We start from the raw sequence: 19575 nt of genomic DNA, 5'->3' as shown, positions 1-19575 counted from the left end.
CTTGGGGTAGGTGGGGGAGTAAGATGGGGGCAGCGGGGCCAGGCTGTGCTAACTGGGCATGTGTGACACAGACAGGGAACAGGAACTCAGAGGCTGAGGCCTCAGGCAGCCCCGCCCCTTCTGCCAAGAAGCCTCTTCTGGGCCATCAGTGTCCCGGAACGCGGCCCAGGTGCACAGGTGTGACCAGCTGATCTTCCTTTCCTGACCCTGAAACACCTGTGCCTGCCTCGCCCCTGCCCCCCTACCCCCCTACCCAACACAGACAATACAGCTGGGGGTCAAACCCACTCTGGAGGACTGAGCAAGCCTCTCAAAGGACCCCCGAGGGCACAAAGGAATCTTCTAGAAGGGAAGGACCCACAGGAATATCCCACATTGCCACAGCCAGATATTACCAACATGCCGGAATAAACCACCAAGACTGAGTCAGAACCTCCTCACCAGGGACCAAATGACACAATAAATGCAAAAGCAGTTCGGGGAACAAAATGTGCTTACATGTGGCTGGTGGCCGGGTAGTTTTTAAGAAGCAGCAAGGTGGTGAGAATGGATGCTGGTTTATTAGTGTAGGTTTGAGGTTTACAATACAATTGTCTAGACTTTTAAGCACCATAGGTACCCTTTTAATTATTAACTCCTGAAAATATTATCTCTAATGAATGCAAACTACTTGATTGGATCCTGTATTCAACAAAAGAAGGGCTTCTTTAAATTCCCCACTTTGGGAAATGATGAATGTCTGTCCCCAGTTATACTAACACTGAGGAGCTGGGGCACAGATTTGGAAATTTCACAAAGGAACAAAGGAGGCAGGAAGCTGGATGTTAGAGCACACAGCCTGCAGCAGCGCCTGCCTGGGAGGGGCAGGTGGAGAGGTTAAGGAGGGGATTTCGGCCCCTAAGGAGGGACCATCTGGCCAAGGAGACCGGCTTCCCCACCGCAATGGGGCAAATCTGGCTGAAACTGCACCACCTGCGAAGGCACGAGGGGCAGCAGCGCCTGGGCTCACCCCAGACCCAGAGCGCCCTGGTACGGTGGGGCAGGGAGGAGCAAGGCTGGGGTGGCAGCTGTGGGGCCAGGGACCTCTCTCGGACAAGGCTCCCACGGAAATCAAGAAGGGACCTTGTCAGCACGGAGCTGTCATCTCAGGCCTCCAGATCACCCGATCCAGAATGCCGCGCGGGGACGCTGTCCTTGGGGGAGGGTCCTCGAGCCGTCCCCCACTTCACCTCCCCAGTGCACGCGGCTGTTTCTTTTGTTGCGGCCGCCTCTGGAGATTTGGGGGTGCGTACTAGGCAGCGCGGGGGGGTGTGAAGATGCGGGGGCTTCTCACCTTATCCGGGGGCGGGAACTGCAGCTGATTGACATCGAGGGGCGTCATCAGGGGGATGGTGTCGAAGCCATCCTCCAACAGCACCTGCTTGGTGCCCTTCTCAGCGAAATTGTTCCCCAACTTCACCATCGTTCCGGGAGACCCGAGGCTGCCGCCTGCAGCGGGAGGACCGGGCGGGAGTCACCGCGAGCAGGACCCACCTGCTGTCCCCCACTTGCCGGTCCCCGCCTCGTCTCCCGGGAGGGATCGTGAGGACGCGGTGGGCACGACCCGGGGTGGGAAGGGATGCTGTGTCTTTATAGACTATGGTCCCGCTGGACGAAAAGGAAGGGGAGGGTGCGCCGCCCCTGCCCGGCCAGTCTAGATGCGTCCCTGGTCCTGGCGCGGCAGCGCCCGGAGACTCCCGTCCCTCCCGCCTGGGGAGACCATCGGCCCGGGAGCCCGCTCCCGGCGGGAAGGGCCCAGCGCCTGCCCCGGCCCGACGGCCGCCCGCACTCACCCGCGCCCGGTTCCGGCAGGTCTGGGCTCCGACGCGCTCCGAGCCTCCGCGTCCCCGATCTGCTCTCAGCAATGGCGGAGGCGGCGCCGCGCGGCCGGGGCGGGAGCGAGCGATTGGACTCGGCGGCGGCGGCCCCCTCCCCCTCCCGCCTCCCTTCCTGCCGCTCCCGGGGGCTAATTGTGCGCCGGTGAGTGTGCGCGTGTGGCCGTGGCGCCCCCGCCTTGACGCAGCGCGCACCCGGCGCACAAAGGAGCGCGGGGTGGGCGGGAGGGGGCGCTCCCCGGGGACCCCGCGCCGCAAACTGGTCGGGGAAGGGGCGAGGAGGGGGATGGGCGCGCGCCCCCGATGGGGGATCGCAGCAGCAGCGGAGGGCACCCCAGGTCTGGAGGCCGGGGATGGCGGGACGTGCTGCGGGCTGCGCAACCTTGGGGCGGCGGCCGGGGCACAAGGCGAATGGAAGCGGAAAAGGGCGATATCCTACGGATACAGGGGTCCCCAAAAGTGGGAGGGAGAGTGCCCTCTCTGCAGCCGCGCGGACCTGGAGGTCCTGAAGGATGATGAAGGGTTTCGGAGGGGGTGCTTGGAGGCAGCGGGCGGTGGCAGGGACCAGAGCGTTTCGTTAGTACGTGGCTGTGTTGGGAAGGGGGAAACAAAAAGAGAGCGCGCGTCCCTGTACAAAGCGACATAGATGGGAGAGGAGGGGGAGGTTTTAGGTGGTGCGGGATGTGGGGGGAGCGCTCTCCAGACCTGAGGACGGTGCCCGGGGTGGAGGGCGACGCCCGGGGGGAGCCTGAGGGAGGGTGAAGAGCACTTCACGCGCCGCGTTGGAAGAAAGGTTTCTGATCTGGTCGAAGAAGAAAGCAGGGGTCCCCTCTGCAGCCGCCGGCAGCCTCCAGCACCCAGGGCGCAGGCGAGGCACGGCCTGAAACGAGGAGGGTTCCAGCCTGCCCCGTTGGCCTTCCACCCCAGCAGGGCCACTGTCGCAGCTGCCCAGAGCAGGGCCCCATTTTGCAGACTTCGAACCCACCCCAGACTGCAGGAGTCCCCAGATGAAAAGCGGTGGGGCCGAGGGAGCAGTACCAGGAGCTGGAGGAAGCCTGCCGCTGGAGAACAGGCGACTTCCCCAGTCACCTGTGTCCGGCTCCCGGCCCTGTGGAGGTGCAGAGTGGGTGTCCCCAAAGCCTTTCTTTCATACCCTTTACCCAGGTTCCCCCTTTGCCTGGCTGATGGCCAGAGACCCAGCATTTGCCACCAGCCAACAGAACCATGAGAGAACCCCACACCCAGCAGACCCCCAACCCCTACCCCCTGCAATAAACAGAGCAGGAACAGCCACTGCCTGCTGTGCTGAGCCTGTGGCTGAAGCTAGTAACCTGGCCTGGGTACCCTATTTCAATCCCCAAGAGGGCTCCACCCCTTTTACAGATGGGATAACTGGATTCCTGTGAACTTGCCCCAGGTCCCCAGCAGTGTCCAAGTAGGCCTTTGACCCCAGGACAGCCTGGCAGGGCCCTGGCTCTGGCAGACACTACTCCTGCCCAGCCTGGGGGAGGCAGGTGTCCCAGGAGCTGACCCCTGCCACCCACCTCAGGGCCTGGCCTTAGCATCCTGCTGGCAAGGGCCCTTTGAACCACAGGACCTGTGCAGCGATATGGCATCTCTGTGGTTCAGGTTTCTGACGTGGAACCAGGGGAGCTGCCTTCCTGACACTCTGGTTCCTGCTGCAGCAGGTGAAGAATAGTTAGAACTTGCCCAGGTGCCAGCCTGGGTTAGTCTCTGACCTACTAAGTTCAGGGGTCAGGAGAAAGCCCTGTGGGCTTCAGGGAGGGAGTGGCTTTGTCCCCATCTCAGGTGCCAGTGTTTTACAGACCCTACAACAGGCCACAGGCACACAGACGCACTGGGCCGAATCCCACACAGGTTGCTGCAGGGGGGGCCATCCTGGACCCCTGTGGACCTCTCTCCCCATCAGTCTCTGTCAACTGAAGAAGACTGAGGCAAGAAGGACCTGTGGTTGTACCAGATACAGCCGTGGACAGTCACGGTGCTGTCCTGGGTTTTGACTGGTGCTGGTCGTTGAGACTTTGCAGCTTCATTCTGTGTGGGCCTGCCAGGCCCTGAAGGGCACACACAGGCAATGCAAATGTACAGCACACGTAGCCCACCCACCAGGAGCTCACCAAGTTGGGTAATGAAATGGCAAGTCTCTGAGCTAAGCAGTGAGTCCACGGCAGGGTTGGGGGTGGGGGAGGCATCTCCACTGTCAGGGGTCTGTGGGTAAAAGATGAAATCCACGAGGGACCCCTGCAGGACAGCAGACCAGATCTCATGTGCAAGGGAGAAGGCATTGCAGGTAGGTGAACGGAATGTGCAAGGCAGTGCCACAACTTGGGTGGCTTAAAACAACAGACATGTATTGTCTCACAGTTCTGGAGGCCAGAAGTCCTAAGTCAAGGTGTCACCCAGGCCACACTCCCTGTAGAGACTGTAGGGGGAAGCTGTTCCTGCCTCTTCCAGCTTCTCGTGGCCCCAGGTATGACTTGGCTTGTGGCACATCACTCTGATCTGCCTCCGTGGGCCACTGCTTCCTTCTCTGTGCCTCTTATAAGGACACTGGTCATTGGGTTTCAAGCCCACTGGGATAAGGTTCTCCTAAAAATCCTTAATGTAATCACATCTTTGCCAATAAGGCAATAGTCACATGTCCCGGGGATTAGACCTGGACATTTTTTGGGGGGTCCACCACTGAGCTCTCTACAGGCTCCAGGCCTGTAAGGGTGCAGTGATTTGGGCATATCAGGGTGTTCTCGGAGGGCAAGGTCATGGTACGAAATTAGGTTAAAGAGGCCACAGTCACAGGAATGGGGACAACTGAAGCTGTGATGGTGGTTGTGGGACAAACAGATTTTTTTTTAAAAGATTTTATTGGGGAAGGGGAACAGGACTTTATTGGGGAACAGTGTGTACTTCCAGGACTGTTTTTTCCAAGTCAAGTTGTTGTCCTTTCAGTCTTAGTTGTGGAGGGCACAGCTCAGCTCCAGGTCCAGTTGCCATTGCTAGTTGCAGGGGGCATAGCCCACCATCCCCTGCGGGAGTCAAACTGGCAACCTTGTGGTTGAGAGGATGCGCTCCAACCAACTGAGCCATCCGGGAGCTCAGCGGCAGCTTAGCTCAAGGTGCCGTGTTCAATCTTAGTTGCAGGGGGCACTGCCCACCATCCCTTGCGGGAGTCAAGTTGTTGAACGGGCAACTTTGTGGTTAAGAGCCCACTGGCCCATGTGGGAATCGAACCGGCAGCCTTCGGAGTTAGGAGCGTGGAGCTCCAACCACCTGAGCCACCGGGCCGGCCTGACAAACAGATTTAAGGTATTTTTACAGCGTACACACAGTAAAACCAACAGGACTTAGTCTCCCCCTCTGCACCCCAGTTTTATCCTAGCACCAACAGTCTATAACTCCCAAGTGCCTCGCAGGGTTTTTGACATGTGTTTGGTTTTTCAAAATGACTTTTAGGCACACTTCTAGGGTCACGGATCCCAGGGACAGACACGCCACCTCCATCCGCCCTCCCCGGGAAGCCAGCTGCTGTTCCCCACCACTCAAGACCCTGCCGTTTCCAAGTCCAAGCCTCTCCGTGGCTTCCATTTGTCCCACTGGTTGAAGTCCAGACGGCCACAGCAGAAGGCAGAGTGACAGTCTGATTTCAAATCCCATCTCCCACTTCTAGCTGTGTGACTAGACACGTTGCTTACCTTCTCTGTGCCTCCGTTTCCCCATCTATAAAGTAGACATGATGATAATACTTCCATCGTAGTGTTGAGGATCAAATGAGCTATTATTATATTTTTTACAAAACATGGCCTGCTTTGGCTATGATTATGGCTTTGACCTCTAATTTGGTACCCCTGTGGTCTCTCTTCTTGGTAGCTTATGCTGGAGCCAGGACTAGGTGGTAGATGCCTCTTATGGGTGTAGGATTAGGGCTGAGAGTGACTAAGGAAACTCTATCCTCACGTCCTGCTGAGCCTCTTGGTAGCTCAGAGAAGTTCATGCCCAGGCCCAGGTCCCAGAGAGCCAGGCAGAGCCAAGGAAGGCTCTACGCTTGCCAGCAGCCTTCCGCATAAGCAGCCTGACCCCCCAGCACTGGTGAGCGCCATGCATGTGGACAGAGCGGTGGACCAGGCTGTCAGCATGGGCAGGCTGCAGTGACCCAGAAGGTTCTGCCCCATTTCCCACAGCCTGGCCATGTTGACCCAGAGATGCTTCATCTGTGAGTCTTTTTTTTTTTTTTTTAAATTGAGCTATAATTCATGTACCACAAATTTCACCATTTTAAAACATATATACTTCACTTAGGTTTTTAGTATTCGCAAAGTTGTGCGACCATCACCACTAATTCCAGAACATTTCCATCACCCCAAAAAGCAACCCCGTACCCATTAATAGGCTCTCCCCATCTGCCCCTCTTCCCAAGCTCCTGGCAACTACTATGTTTTGTTTTGTTTTTTATCTTTGCCAAGACATTATTTTGAAAATATTTTTAGCTTTATTGAGATATAATTGACATATAACATTGTGTATGTTTATGGTTTACATTGTGGTGATCTGACGCACATAAATATTGCAAGCCAGACTCCCTCCCCACACTCAACCTCCCAGGACTCTCACTGCCCTGGGTGCACCAATGGCGCCCTGCCGGGCCCCGCCATTTGCCCCCCAGACCCACTCCCACCATCCCACCCTCTGTCTACCTGTATGACCAGGGCTTATGTCAATGGACCCCTTGCCATGTGGCCAATGGACAGCTACTCCCCTGGCCTCTCAGGCTAGCCCTGTCCCTCAAAGAAGGTCACCACTCCTCTGTGGCAGCCTCAGGTCCTCCAGGACACCAATCGTCTGTCCCCTCTCTATGCCCCCCAGCTGGTCCAAAAATTGTCACAGCACCCCCCTCCCCACACTGTCAGTTCAAGCCGATCCCACTTTAGCCAGCCACCTGAGACCTCTGGGTGTCCTGACAGCTAAAACTCTAAGGAGAACAATTTTTGTTCCTGCCTGGACCCCTCTGGAGCCTCTAGAAATACACCCCCCTCCCACCCTGGTCCAGGGTGAAGGATTAGATGATGATGATGAAATACTTTCTCTCTCATTATCTTTTTCTTTTTAGCTTCGCACAAATTCTAAAATAGAAGGGGCAGTATGATTATACCCATTTTATGGATAAAGGAGCCGTAATATCTGGTTAAAGCGACCATATTAATAACAGCTACTATGCATGTGTGCTGACAAGTGCCGCCTCTGAACCCCTCCCCACACCTCCTGGGGTGGGCTGTATAATTGTTCCATCTCTCAGATGAGATGGTACCTGGTCATTAAGACCATGCTCGGAAGATACGTTGGCAGAAGGGAGAAAACCAGACACTTCAAGTACCTAGTCACCGCATAGACACCCAACCGAAGATGCAGCCCCTCCCCTGCTCCAAGCCCAGCCCTGCCCCCACGCTTATGCCATCCGAGAGGGGGCCCAGCTAGGCCTCTGGTTTCCCCTTCTTGCTCCAAGTTGCCCTTCGGCCCCACATGGGGGAGGGGCAATACCCTAAACCTGACTGCTACCCCAGGTCCTGAGTTATGCTGGCTGTGGCTCCCTTTCCTCATCCCAGGGAGTCGTACTAGCCGTGTGACCTTAGGCAAAGCAGGGACCCACCTGGGTTTCAGTCTCCCCTGCCATAAAATGAGGGATTGGGCTAGAATAACTTAATTCCCCTCCCTCTGAAAACCCCCGTCTCATTTGGTTCACTGTCACTCTAACAGGAATGGCCCAGGATGAATCAGAACCCAGGTTCAAGGGCATGTTGAGGTCAAGAAAGGTATTGCACACAACCTGGGAAACAAATACCCAGGGCCATATAATGTCATTCAGCTCTTCCCCTGCTTTGTTCACAGCTTTCCAATATCGCCCAGCTAAGCACCGGGTTGCCAGCGCGTAGCAGTAACGTGTATTAAATTATTTAGCTGGTAAATGATTATAAAAGCACTTTGCCAAAGTAAAGAGCCACAGAAAGGCCAAATTCTCCTAACAGTAATACCACTGTATGCTTGAATTAATTATTGAATTTTTTAAAAGCCCACAGATGGATGAGTGCAATTCATTCCACGCTCTGTGGAGCCGGGGGCCCTGGGCGAGTGTCTAAAATTCACAGGATCCCCGGAGTGCGCTGGAGATTACACAGCGCGAGGCTGAGCTGCATTGCAGGCAGCTCAGCGATGACCTAATGGGGCTTTTCTGTCTGTAACGTCTCCGCTCGCTCTTGCAGCTGGGGCTGGGGTTTTGGTAGGCGCAGCGGAGTGAAATTAGCACATGGCTGGTCCGTGGGCTCTGAGCTGACCTAGGACTTCCAGCCATGGCATGGTTTTTTCCCCAAAGATCCATAATTTACCATCTTTTCTCTATCAGGCAGGCGCCCCTTGGTTCTCTGGTCCACCAGGGGTTGGGGAGTGGGGTGGGGGGCAGGGTAGGTTCCTTGTGAGCAGATTTTCCAAAAGATTGAATTTTTACATCTCAAAGTCTAATTTTTCTCCTTTTGGACCAGAGTCATTCTAAAATGCAAGGCACGTTGCCCTGCCTCCTAAAACAGAGGATGTTGAAAAGAATTGGGGAAAAAAAAAAATCAGGTCAGCTTTATGCACAGAGCTGGACCAGGGGCAAAGGGCTGGGGGCCCTTGCACACTGAGCGTCCCCAAGCTCCTGGGCTTGATTAGAGTGCCTCGTGCTTTCCTTGCTATCTCTGTGACCTCTGTCCCGGTCGGGGGGCTGCTGGGGACCATCCTCACCACGCACCCCATCGCCTCTTTCCCATTTGCTGTGAGCAGAAAATCCAAATAGTCAAATGTATTAGAACGACATTTTAAAAACGGGAGTAAGGAGACAGTAGTGGGTTGAAGGGCACCCCCTAAAAATTCACGTCCACCTGGAATCTCAGAATATAACTTTGGAAATAGATATAATTGGTTGAGAATCTTGGGATGAAACCACCCTGGATTTAGGATGAGCCCTAAATCCAATGACTGGTGTCCTTTTAAGACGGAGAGGACACGGAGACGCACAGACGAGGGCAGGTGAAAAGCAGAGTGGTGCTGCCACGAGGCAGCCACCAGAAACTAGGAGACAGTCCTGCAAAAGATCCTCCCGGAGAGTCCGACCGACACGACCCTGCTGGCACCTTGATTTTTGGACTTCCGGCCTCGAGAACGGGGAGAGAATGCATTTCTGCTGTTTTAAGCCCCCTAGTTTGTGGTCATTTGTTACGACAGCCCCAGGAAACTAACACAGAAATTCTACAGCCCCAACAGCTTACTGCAGGCTTTTCCACTTTATATCTTGATCTGTTGCATATTTTGACATCACATGCATTGTTTGTAAAATAGCTCATTAAGGGTTTTCAAAGCAATTCACAAGAGTGAATTTCTCCGATTGAAGCTCAGTAGCAAGAAGGTGCCTGGTACCTGCCTGGCGGCTGCTCCTGCCAGGTGGTCTTGCCAGGTGGGGGTCACAGGCGCTCAGGGCTCCTTGTCCTGTGCGGGACGAGCTGCTTCCTCCCCTCGAGTGGAGCGCTTGCACTCTGCATTCTAGAGTCATGAACGTGCCTTTCAGAGCTGGGATGGAACGTAGAGAGCGTTAGTTCAGGCTGTGCTTCTCCAAGTGGGGTCCCCGAACCAGCAGCCTCTGCCTCACCTGGGAAGTTGGCAGAGGATCGATTCTCAGGCCCCGCCCCCGGAGCCCGCAGGACCAGACACCTGCTTTCACCAGCCCGCCACGTGATCAGCACGGACACTCGGGTTTCAGAACCATTGGTTCCAGGTTTGCAAACTGGAATTCTGCAGGCTGGGCTATACTAGATACACAGATGTGGTTTGTTTGTATGCTTTTTAAATTGCTTTTATTTATTGGAAATATCTAAAAACCAGGAAATTTCAAAGAACATCCTGATTTCCTGCTTTCTTTTGAAAAATTGAGTGATCTAACACGTGTGTGTATTATGTGTGTGTGCCCATGTGTGCACAGGTCTTGCACGCCCGCGAGAGGAGCCTGAGGGCCCATGAGGGAGGCTCTCTGTCTCCTCGTTGGGCTGTTTCCCAGGGTGGGATGGCCTGGGTTGAGAGAATAAAAGCTCCAGAGGAAGTCAGCTTGTACCTAAGGGCAAGATGGGCAGAGAGAGAGAGACTGGGACCTGGGACCAGAAGAAGCCCTCCCAGGGCCAGCCCCTCCTGTCTGAACTTCAAGGTCAGCTGGAGGTGCAGTTCCTCTAAGAAATCTCCACACCCCCAGGTTGAGACTCGTCTCTCCCGTTCCTGATGCCCCCTGCGTTCATCAGCTCGGGCACCATGACAAAGTGCCACAGACCAGGTGTCTTAAACAGCAAAAACGTACGTTCTCACAGTTCTGGAGGCTGGAAGTCCGAGATCCAGGTGAGGGTAGGTTGGTTTCTCCCGAAGCCTCTCTCTCTGGCATGCAGATGGCCGTCGTCTCCCCGTGTCCTCATGTGGCTGTCCCTCTGTGTGTGTCTGTGTCCTGATCTCTTCTTATCAGGACCCCAGTCAGATTGGATCAGTGCCCACACATGTGACCTCATTTTACCTCAAAGACCCTTTAGAGACCCCGTCTCGAAACCCAGTCACGTTCTGTGGTGCTGGGGTTAGGACTTCAACATATAAAATTGGGGGAGAGGGGAGGGGCACAATTCAGCCCAGCTCACTACACTTCCATAGAGTAATGTTTCAGAAACTAGCTGGGGCTTCAAAGTCACACAGGCCACAGGGTTCAAAACTGGGTTTGGTCACTTTCCAGCTGTGACAAAGTCATTTCACCTCTCAGAGCCCCAGTTCCCTCCTCTGAACAATGAGAGTCACGGTGAGTTTCCAATTAGATGCCCTCAGGTTTACTGTCTCTGACAGTACCTGGTGCTCAATAAATAACGCCCCGCCGTAGGCGTCATCCCAGCTCCCAGTTAGTTACTGAGGCTGCCGTGAGCCAGTCCTGTGCAGGGAGCTCTGCAGGCTTTGTCTCTAATCCTCCCCCAGCCGTGGGAGTGAGGGAGGCACCCTTATTAGCTGTGCATTATCTCTGAGGAAATGGAGGCCTACCAAGCAAGGTGAAGTGCTTCCTCAAGGTCACACAGCAGGGAGGTGGAGGCAGGCAGCTGGTGGTGGTCGTGGTGAGTGGGGGGTGGGGGTCTCAGGTATGTCTGTGCCTCCCCTCTGGCCTGTGAGCTCTGGAAGAGAAGACACAGGGGCTCATTCATTCGGCCCCCCAGTCCTAGTGAGGGGCCTTCGTGATGTGTTCTCTGTAAGGGGTGCTTGGGTTGCTTTGACGTGACTTGACATAGGCAAGAAACGGGGGTGGGGGAGGTGGAGGGGCCATCGCATTTATTTGGTTCCCTGGGTCATCTTGGCTTCCGAAGATTCTTTCTATCTTCGGAATGTGAAATGAAAATATTTTCCCAGCAGTGACCTCTGAATGTGAAATGAAAATATTTTCCCAGCAAAAGATGCATCCATCCTTGTGAAATGGGAGGCTGGGCTGTGAAGGTCTCAGGCAATGCTGCTCCCCGTGTCACCCGACGTGGAAACAGATGAGATGTATAAATGATATAGCTAATTGTGTTTTTCTACAAGATTAATTTTACTGTCCCATTATCTGCTCCTTCTGAAGCCATTCAGGGGTGGATTATGTCTTAGCTTTCATCTCTGGAGGCTTCATTAATAATTAGGTCACCTTTCAGCCAGGAGCCCTGGCTGGCCCAGGAGACTTCCAGCTGGAACAGAAGCCCTTAGCATGTCAGTGTCTCAGTGCTAATACCAGGACGCCTCTGGGGCAGGAAAGTGGGCTTCCTTCAGCATCTGGTGTCAGGAGGGGGAAGCAGCATCTGTTTGGGGTGTACCAGGTTGCAGACACTGTTACCCCATTTTACAGGACAGGGGTTGAGGGACACCTCTGTAGGATGGTAGAGCAGGAAGTCATCTAACACAGATTTGAACCAAGAATATCTTGCCCCAAAGCTGTCCTGTCCCCATCTTGTCACATGGGCAAGAGTTAGGGTTGGAGGATAGAATTTCACTCTCCTGCGATCTGAAAAGATAAACCAATCAGAAACCTTTGATATGGGCTCATTCTCCATTCTTTTGGTTGGTAAAATATGGGGCAGATGATGGAAGGTTTGGAGATTCACATGCATTACCATTGACTCAGCACCAGCTATGCACCAGACAAACTTTGTTTCTTATCTCTGGTCCTCACCATAATCCTGCAAAGTAAATTGTATTTCCTTCTGTTTTCCCGATGAGGTAACATAGGTACTGGGACCAGACACTGAATGATTGCCTCATCAGTTGGGACCCAAAAAACACACGTCGAACATTTAGGATGTTTATGATTTTTCATAATGGTAAGTAGCACTGTAATGAACGTCTTTGGGTATCTACAAGTCTCTGAGCCCATCTGTGGTAGTAACTACGGGTATGGGAGTTCTTAGAAATGGAATTAGTGGTCAAAGGGCATATGTGCTTCTGGTCTACTAGCTAATAGAGAGGCTGGGAAGATAAATACTTGGTTTTCCTGAAACCCTTTGCTCTACGTTCAGGAACATGACAGGGCTGTCCCCTATCACCTCTGCTTTTCAACATAGTGTTGGAAGTCCTCGCCAGAGCAATCAGGCAAGAGACAGAAATAAAAGGCATCCAAATTGGGAATGAAGAAGTTAAATTGTCACTCTTTGCAGATGACATGATGCTATCTATAGAAAACCCTAAAGACTCCACCAAAAAGCTATTAGAAACAATCAACGAATACAGTAAAGTTGCTGGCTACAAAATCAATGTACAAAAGTCCATTGCATTCCTATATACTAACAATGAAATCTCAGAAAAAGAAATACAAAAAGCAATTCCTTTTGCAATTGCAGCAAAAAGAATAAAATACCTAGGAATAAACTTAACCAAGGATGTGAAAGACCTATATACTGAAAACTATACGACATTTTTGAAAGCAATTGAAGAAGACACAAAGAAATGGAAAGACATTCCATGCTCATGGATTGGAAGAATCAACATAGTTAAATGGCCATATTACCCAAAGCAATATACAGATTTAATGCAATCCACATCAAAATCCCAATGGTATTTTTTAAAGAAACAGAACAAAAAATCATCAGATTTGTTTGGAAACACAAAAGACCCCAAACAGCCAAAGCAATCTTAAGAAAAAAGAACAATAATGGAGGTATCACACTCCCTGACTTTGGCTTGTACTACAGGGCTACAATAATCAAAACAGCATGGTATTGGCAGAAAAACAGACACATAGACCAATGGAATAGAATTGAGAACCCAGAAACAAAACCACATAAATATGGACAGATAATTTTTGACAAAGAAGCAAAAAACATACAATGGAGCAAAGACAGCCTCTTCAATAAATGGTGCTGGGAGAATTGGAAAGCCACATGCAAAAGAATGAAACTGGACTGCTATCTGTCACCATGTACCAAAATTATTTCAAAATGGATCAAAGACTTAAGCATAAGACCTGACACAATAAACTGCATAGAAGAAAACATAGGTTCTAAACTTATGGACATTGGGTTCAAAGAGCATTTTATGAATTTGACTCCAAAGGCAAGGGAAGTAAAAGCTAAAATAAAAGAATGGGACTATATGAAACTTAAAAACTTCTGCACAGCAAAAGAAACCATCGACAAAATAAAGAGGCAACCAACTGAACGGGAGAAGATTTTTGCAAACAGTGCCTCCGATAAGGGGCTAATATCCAAAATATACAAGGACCTCATGAAACTCAACAACAACAAAACAACCCAATTGAAAAATGGGCAGACGACCTGAAGAGACATTTCTCCAAAGAGAACATACAAATGGCAAATAGACATATGGAAAAATGCTCAACATCACTAGTCATCAGAGAAATGCAAATGAAAACCACAATGAGGTATCACCTCACCCCAGTCAGAATGGCTATCATCAACAAGACAAATAGTACCAAGTGTTGGAGAGGCTGTGGAGAAAAAGGAAACCTCATACACTGTTGGTGGGAATGCAGACTGGTGCAGCCGTTACGGAAGGCAGTGTGGAGGTTCCTCAAAAAATTACGAATAGAATTGCCATATGACCCAACAATCCCTCTCCTGGGTATCTACCAAAAAAATCTGAAAACATTTATACATAAAGACACGTGTGCTCCAATGTTCATTGCAGCTTTGTTTACGGTGGCCAAGACATGGAAACAACCAAAATGTCCTTCGATAGATGAATGGATAAAGAAGTTGTGGTATATATACACAGTGGAATACTATTTGGCGGTAAGAAAAGATGATATAGGAACATTTGTGACAACATGGATGGATCTTGAGAGTATAATGCTAAGCAAAATAAGTCAGACAGAAAAAGCAGAGAACCATATGATTTCACTGATATGTGGTATATAAACCAAAAACAACAAAAGAACAAGACAAACAAATGAGAAACAAAAAATCATAGACACAGACAATAGTTTAGTGGTTACCAGAGGCTAAGGGGGGTGGGGGGTGGGAGATGAGGGTAAGGGGGATCGAATATATGGTGATGGAAGGAGAACTGACTCTGGGTGGTGAACACACAATGGGATTTACAGATGATGTAATACAGAATTGTACACCTGAAATCTATGTAATTTTACTAACAATTGTCACCCCAATAAATTAAAAATAAAAAAGAAAAGTAAAAAAAAAATACTTGGTTTTCTAGACTCCCTTGCAGCTAGAGAGGCCAAGAAACCCAGTCCTAACCAACGAGTGCTGTATGCAAATATTCTGGGAGTGTCTATGGGAAAGCTTTTCTTTTCCTATTGAAGAGGGACATATAGGCTGGCACTATTCTTCATCCTTCTTCCTTCCTTGAATGTGAAAATGCTGTTTGAAGCCACAGCAGCCTTCTTGCATCCATGAGGTTCCAAGTCTAAAGATGGAAACCAAACCTCAAAGTGTGGTCGTCTTTGAAATGGCTACACTGCACCAGAAACCGAACACCTCTTGTTCTCTGAGAAAAGCATAGACTTATTTGTTTAAGCCTTGGTGGGGCAGGATTTCTGTTTCTTGAAGCTGAGCAATTCCTAACTGACAGTTTCAGACAAGTTAAGTATAGTAGACATGTGGACTATTCCCCAACATCCATTCTCCCTTCTTCTGTTGTAATAACCCCCGCCCCCCGAAAAAAAAAGAAAATTTCCTCCAGGAACGTGTCTGCTTAGAGTAAAAATACCACTGACTTACCTTCGTTGCAGCTAAGCATGGGCCTGTAAGTAAGTTCTGGCAAGAGAGAAAGAGCAGATGTGTTGTGTGGCTGCTCCTAGAAACCTTCTGTAAGGGACAGTTGGTGCCCACTCCTTGCCTCTGACTTCTTTGTCCCTTCCTCCCTTCTGCTGCCTGTTATGCAGGTACCGCCATGTTGGGTCATGAGGATAAGGGCCCCACCGAGGGTGGTGTAGCAGGGAGCTGGGACCCTAAGGACTTTGTGGGGCAGAAGCCCCCACAGCCCTGACCCACTTACCTCCAGACTTTGTATTCAGCTCTCATCTTTAAGCCACTGTTATGTGGCGGAGGTTTCTATTATGGTCAAACCTCATCCCCACTCTATTAGTTTCCTATGGCTGCCGTAACAAATTACAAAAGCTCATTGGCTTAAAACAACCCAAATTTATTATCTTATACTTTTGGAGGTCAGAAGTCTTAAATCAACTTTGCTAGGCTGAAGTCAAGGTGTTGGTAGAGCTGTTTCCTCCTTGAAGTGCTAAGGGAGAATGTGTTTCATTGCCTTTTTCACCTTCTAGCGGTCACTTGTACTCCCTACTTCACAGCCCCTTCCTCCATCTTCAAAGAGCATCCCTTCAATCTCTGCTTCTGTCGTTGTCCCATCATCCTCTCCTCCCATCTGCCCTGACTCCTCCCATCTGTGTCCCACAGGGGCTGCTGTGATTACATCAGGGATGATTGCCCAGCTCAACACCCTGAACTTATCCCACCTGCAAAGTCCCTTTTCCCATATAAGGTGACATTCATAAATTCTGGTGATTAAGATTTAGTCCCTATAGGAAAACAAAACCTTTCCCGTAGATGCTTCTAGAAGAGTTGCACTCGTTGGTCAGGACTGGGTCTCTAGGCCTCTCTAGCTGCAAGGGAGTCTGGAAAACCAAGTATTTATCTTCCCAGTCTCTCTATTAGATAATAGATGAAAAGCATATATTTGGAGGGGTATTATTCAGCCTACCACACTATTATGGACTGAATGTTGTGTCCCCTCCCAAATGTATGTATTGAAACCCCAACCCCCAATATTCTGGCCCCTCGGGGAAAGCCTGCCTGCATTTCATACTCAAATTTAGCTGATATGTAGGTGAGTCCTTAACACACACCAGCGGGTTCCAGGCACCCTGACTCTCATCTCACTCAAGCTCCTTTGTCCCCATACCAGCCGCCCCTGAGGTAGATGATTGCCATCCTGTTTCATTACCTTGTAGCATTTTTCTGTTCTCTAAAAATACCTTGCTAATTGCTTGCCTACTTGTCTCCTCCCACTGAAATGTAGCCTCCATGAGATCAGTGTCCTGGCCACAGGGCTGGGTCTGCAGTGCCTGCGGCTTCACCTCTCCCTCTGGCCCCTCTTATAAAGACCTTTGTGATGACATTTGGGGTGCAGTAAAATGATCCAGGATAATCTCTCTATGTCAAGAATCTTAAATTAATCACATCTGCAAAGTCCCTTCTGCTGTAGAAGGTGGCCTTTACAAGTTCCAGGAATCAGGCCCTGGGAGTCTCAGGGGTCTTGTATAACTGACTGCAGGGGCCTCGCAGAAGGCATCTTTGCAGGGGGCCCTGCCGGAAGCTGGGGCCTGATGGGATGTTGTCAGCGGCTCTTGGCTCCAGTGACTTGGGTGGTAGGGTTGGGGCAGGCTCCCAAGAACCCCCACAGGTGTCCACAGAATGACTGCAGGCCTGGCCAGGGCACCTCACAGCTAAGAGCAGACTTCAGCTCCACCGGCTCCACCAGGCCCACTTTCTTTGCAGGATCCACCCTCCATGCGGGGGGAGCCAGGAGCAGCCTGGTGCATGGCAGAGGCCTGCAAGGGGTAACAGGAAGAGTGGGACCCGCAGCCACACCCCTGCATACCCGGGAACTGGGGTGGGGAGGTGCTTTACGTTAGCTGCCACATTGTAGCCTTAGAGCTGACTACACTAGACCTTCAATAACGAGATAGCGGCACACTTTGTATAGTCTGAGAGTCACTGGGAAAGCTGCAGCCTCTTCCAGGCTGTCATCCAGGGCCAGGTTCAAAGGACAGATGTGGGAAAGCACTTGCTTCTACCTCCCTTCACCGTGGCCACTTATCCAATACACTCGTTTCTCTGTCATTCTCCCTCCCAGGGTTGGGGAGTGGGGAGCCCAGGTGGTCTCTCTAAGAAACCTCATAGCACCCATACGAGTGAGAAATCCTTCCTTTGCGGAAGGGTTCTCCCTGAGCTGTATTACAAGCATGCTGTGCCGTGAAAAGCAGATTTAATGAACAAGAGCAGCAAGGCAGCTGATTCTCGCAAACTTCACAATGAAGAATCCTTTATACAGGGAGGGTCTACCTGGGCCACCTCATGGGCAAATGTGTCCGTTTCTGGAACTGCTCTTGGTATTTTGAACTAGACCTTGGCCGGGGCAGTGGGCCTCTGCCGGGGGTCTTCCAGCCCCGAACCATCCTTTTCTGAACACGCTTGTGTTCAACACGAATGCAGGACGTCCGTGAAGTGGACACTATTTCCCCACCAGGACTTTTCCCTCGGCCTCTGCCTCACGTGTCCCAGAGCCCATTTGTTCTAGCATGCTCGTGTCTATCGCTGTGAATGAGGATGGGTAGGTGCCAGACACAGAGCCAAGGCCGTGGGTACAGCAGTGGGTGGCGTGTAGACCCTGCTCTTAGGTGTCTCAGGGTCTAGTGGGTGAGTGAGACAGGCCTAAACACCAGGGAGCTGGGTCCCTGATGGACGGAGGCAGGGGGTGCACAGGGAGCGATAACAGCACCGGGCTGGTGTCCCTGGACCAGGCCCCAGGCGAGCGTGGGAATAACCGTGCCCGAACGCCTCACCTTCACCTTGACCGTGAGAGGCCAGGCTGCTGCTCTGAGACCTGAGCATTGTCCTGGCCCATTGTCACTGGCTCTGGCAAGGGCCGACTGTCTGTGGCTGGACCCAGGCCACCTCCTCCTCTCCTGGAGCCCGGGAAGGAACCAGGCTGATGAGGGGAGCTGGTCCCTGAGGGCTGCAGCTGGATGGGAGCCCTGCTCCCCTGATTTTGTTTGTACAGGTGGGAGGTCTGTTTGCAAAGCTTGGGTTCCATAATTGCATCTCTGGGGGATTTGCAGGAAATGTAAGCTAACCATGGAGGGCTCAACAGCAAACAGAGGAGGCCTCTGCCAGCTGTGCCTGTGGCAGTGCCGGCGGCTGTGACTGCCGGGACTGCCAGGGGCTGGGCTCAGGCTTTATCTTCAGGGAGGCTGAGTCCCCGAGGCGAGGCTTGCAGTGACCAAGGCTGGAAAAACTGGGGAGAGGGAAAGAGAGACGGGGTCCTGGGAGAGACGGCATTGGAGCAGCAGCTGACATTTGCTCCCCCCACCTTTGAACAGCTTTGTAAGCAATCCATTCCTTGTCTGCACCCTTTTCTGCTTAAAATAACTGCAGAGATTTCTGTTTTCCTGGTAGAACTGCAGGGCCTCACGTGGAGTACGCGCCTGATCACACGGTTCTCTGCCTTCCCTTCCCTGCAGCTGTCGTCTTGTGATCTGCAGGTGACACTTCTCCTGCGCGTCCGTCACACAACTTCAGATACCACCTTCTCTGGGAAGCCTTCTCAGGCCACTCCAGCACGCAGTGGCTGCTCCCAGCTGCCCTTTCATTCATTCACTCATTCACTTACTCATTCATTCATTCAGTGGGTGCCTATTGCGGGTCTACTTTGTGCCAGAACAAACTAGATACCCTCTGCCACTTTATCATTCCCCCCTATTCAAATCGACAGTTCACCCGAGCCCTGTGCGCCTGGGAAACACAAGGATGCAGAAATCCCTCCACACTTTTGTGTTCTGGAAAATGGCTGACTGCAAAGCGTCAACCTTCTGCCTGGGCCTTAGCTATGACTCACCGATGTCCCCTTGTTTACCCGTGACAAGGCCACACACAGACCCTCCAAATGCCGGCTCTTTGCTCACGAAAGACCAGCCCAACTGTTCGTCCCCACTGGGCGTGTCCGGTAATCTGACAGGGCCAGATGTTAGTGGAGGTTCTGCCTCTCCCAGGATCCTGAACTCTGGCCGCCCCCCGCCCGGGCCGGCAAGCACCCCTCCCGACGCGGCTCCCAGACACAGGGCTGATGGCAGGAAAGACATCCTCTGACCGACTGTCCCATCTGTCCTCCTCCACTGTCCACCACGCCCCCACACTGGGCTCCAGTTGCCTTGCTCGTGCCGTCCTGGAGGAGAAACGCCTTCTTTACCTGGCCTCAGGGGTGCTGGGTGCTGGCCGCCCTCACGGGCCCAGCCTTCTCCCCGTTGCAACCGCCTGCAACAATCCTTTCCAATAAAGTTTTTCCTTACCGAAGTCCAGATTGGTTGGTTCCTTGGTTTTTAATATGTGCTCATCTCTCTTTTAAAAATTGTGGCAAA

At 51.9% G+C, this 19575-nt stretch overlaps 1 protein-coding gene and 1 long non-coding RNA gene across 2 annotated transcripts in view; one reads left to right on the top strand and one right to left on the bottom strand.

Annotated features, from left to right (window-relative positions):
• The window catches only part of NSG1 (neuronal vesicle trafficking associated 1), a 25900-nt gene extending 22963 nt beyond the window's left edge, over positions 1-2937 (bottom strand). The window contains exons 1-2 of the mRNA XM_074321246.2: positions 1833-2937; positions 1334-1488 (exon numbers count right to left, since the gene is read on the bottom strand). Coding sequence (XP_074177347.1) covers positions 1334-1462 — 129 coding nt within the window. The 5' untranslated portion in view covers positions 1463-1488; positions 1833-2937. The remainder of the gene's footprint in view (positions 1-1333; positions 1489-1832) is intronic.
• LOC141569155 (uncharacterized) lies at positions 1926-19575 on the top strand. Its single transcript, XR_012492579.2, has 3 exons — positions 1926-2019; positions 12171-12271; positions 18682-19575. It is a non-coding gene; the product is annotated as an uncharacterized LOC141569155 (long non-coding RNA).

Source organism: Rhinolophus sinicus, chromosome 1, assembly GCF_057876585.1.
Source record: "Rhinolophus sinicus isolate RSI-liver-muscle chromosome 1, RSI-T2T, whole genome shotgun sequence".
NCBI lineage: Eukaryota > Metazoa > Chordata > Mammalia > Chiroptera > Rhinolophidae > Rhinolophus > Rhinolophus sinicus.
Note: the sequence above shows the minus strand (reverse complement) of the source record. Positions and strands in the feature narration are given on the sequence as shown.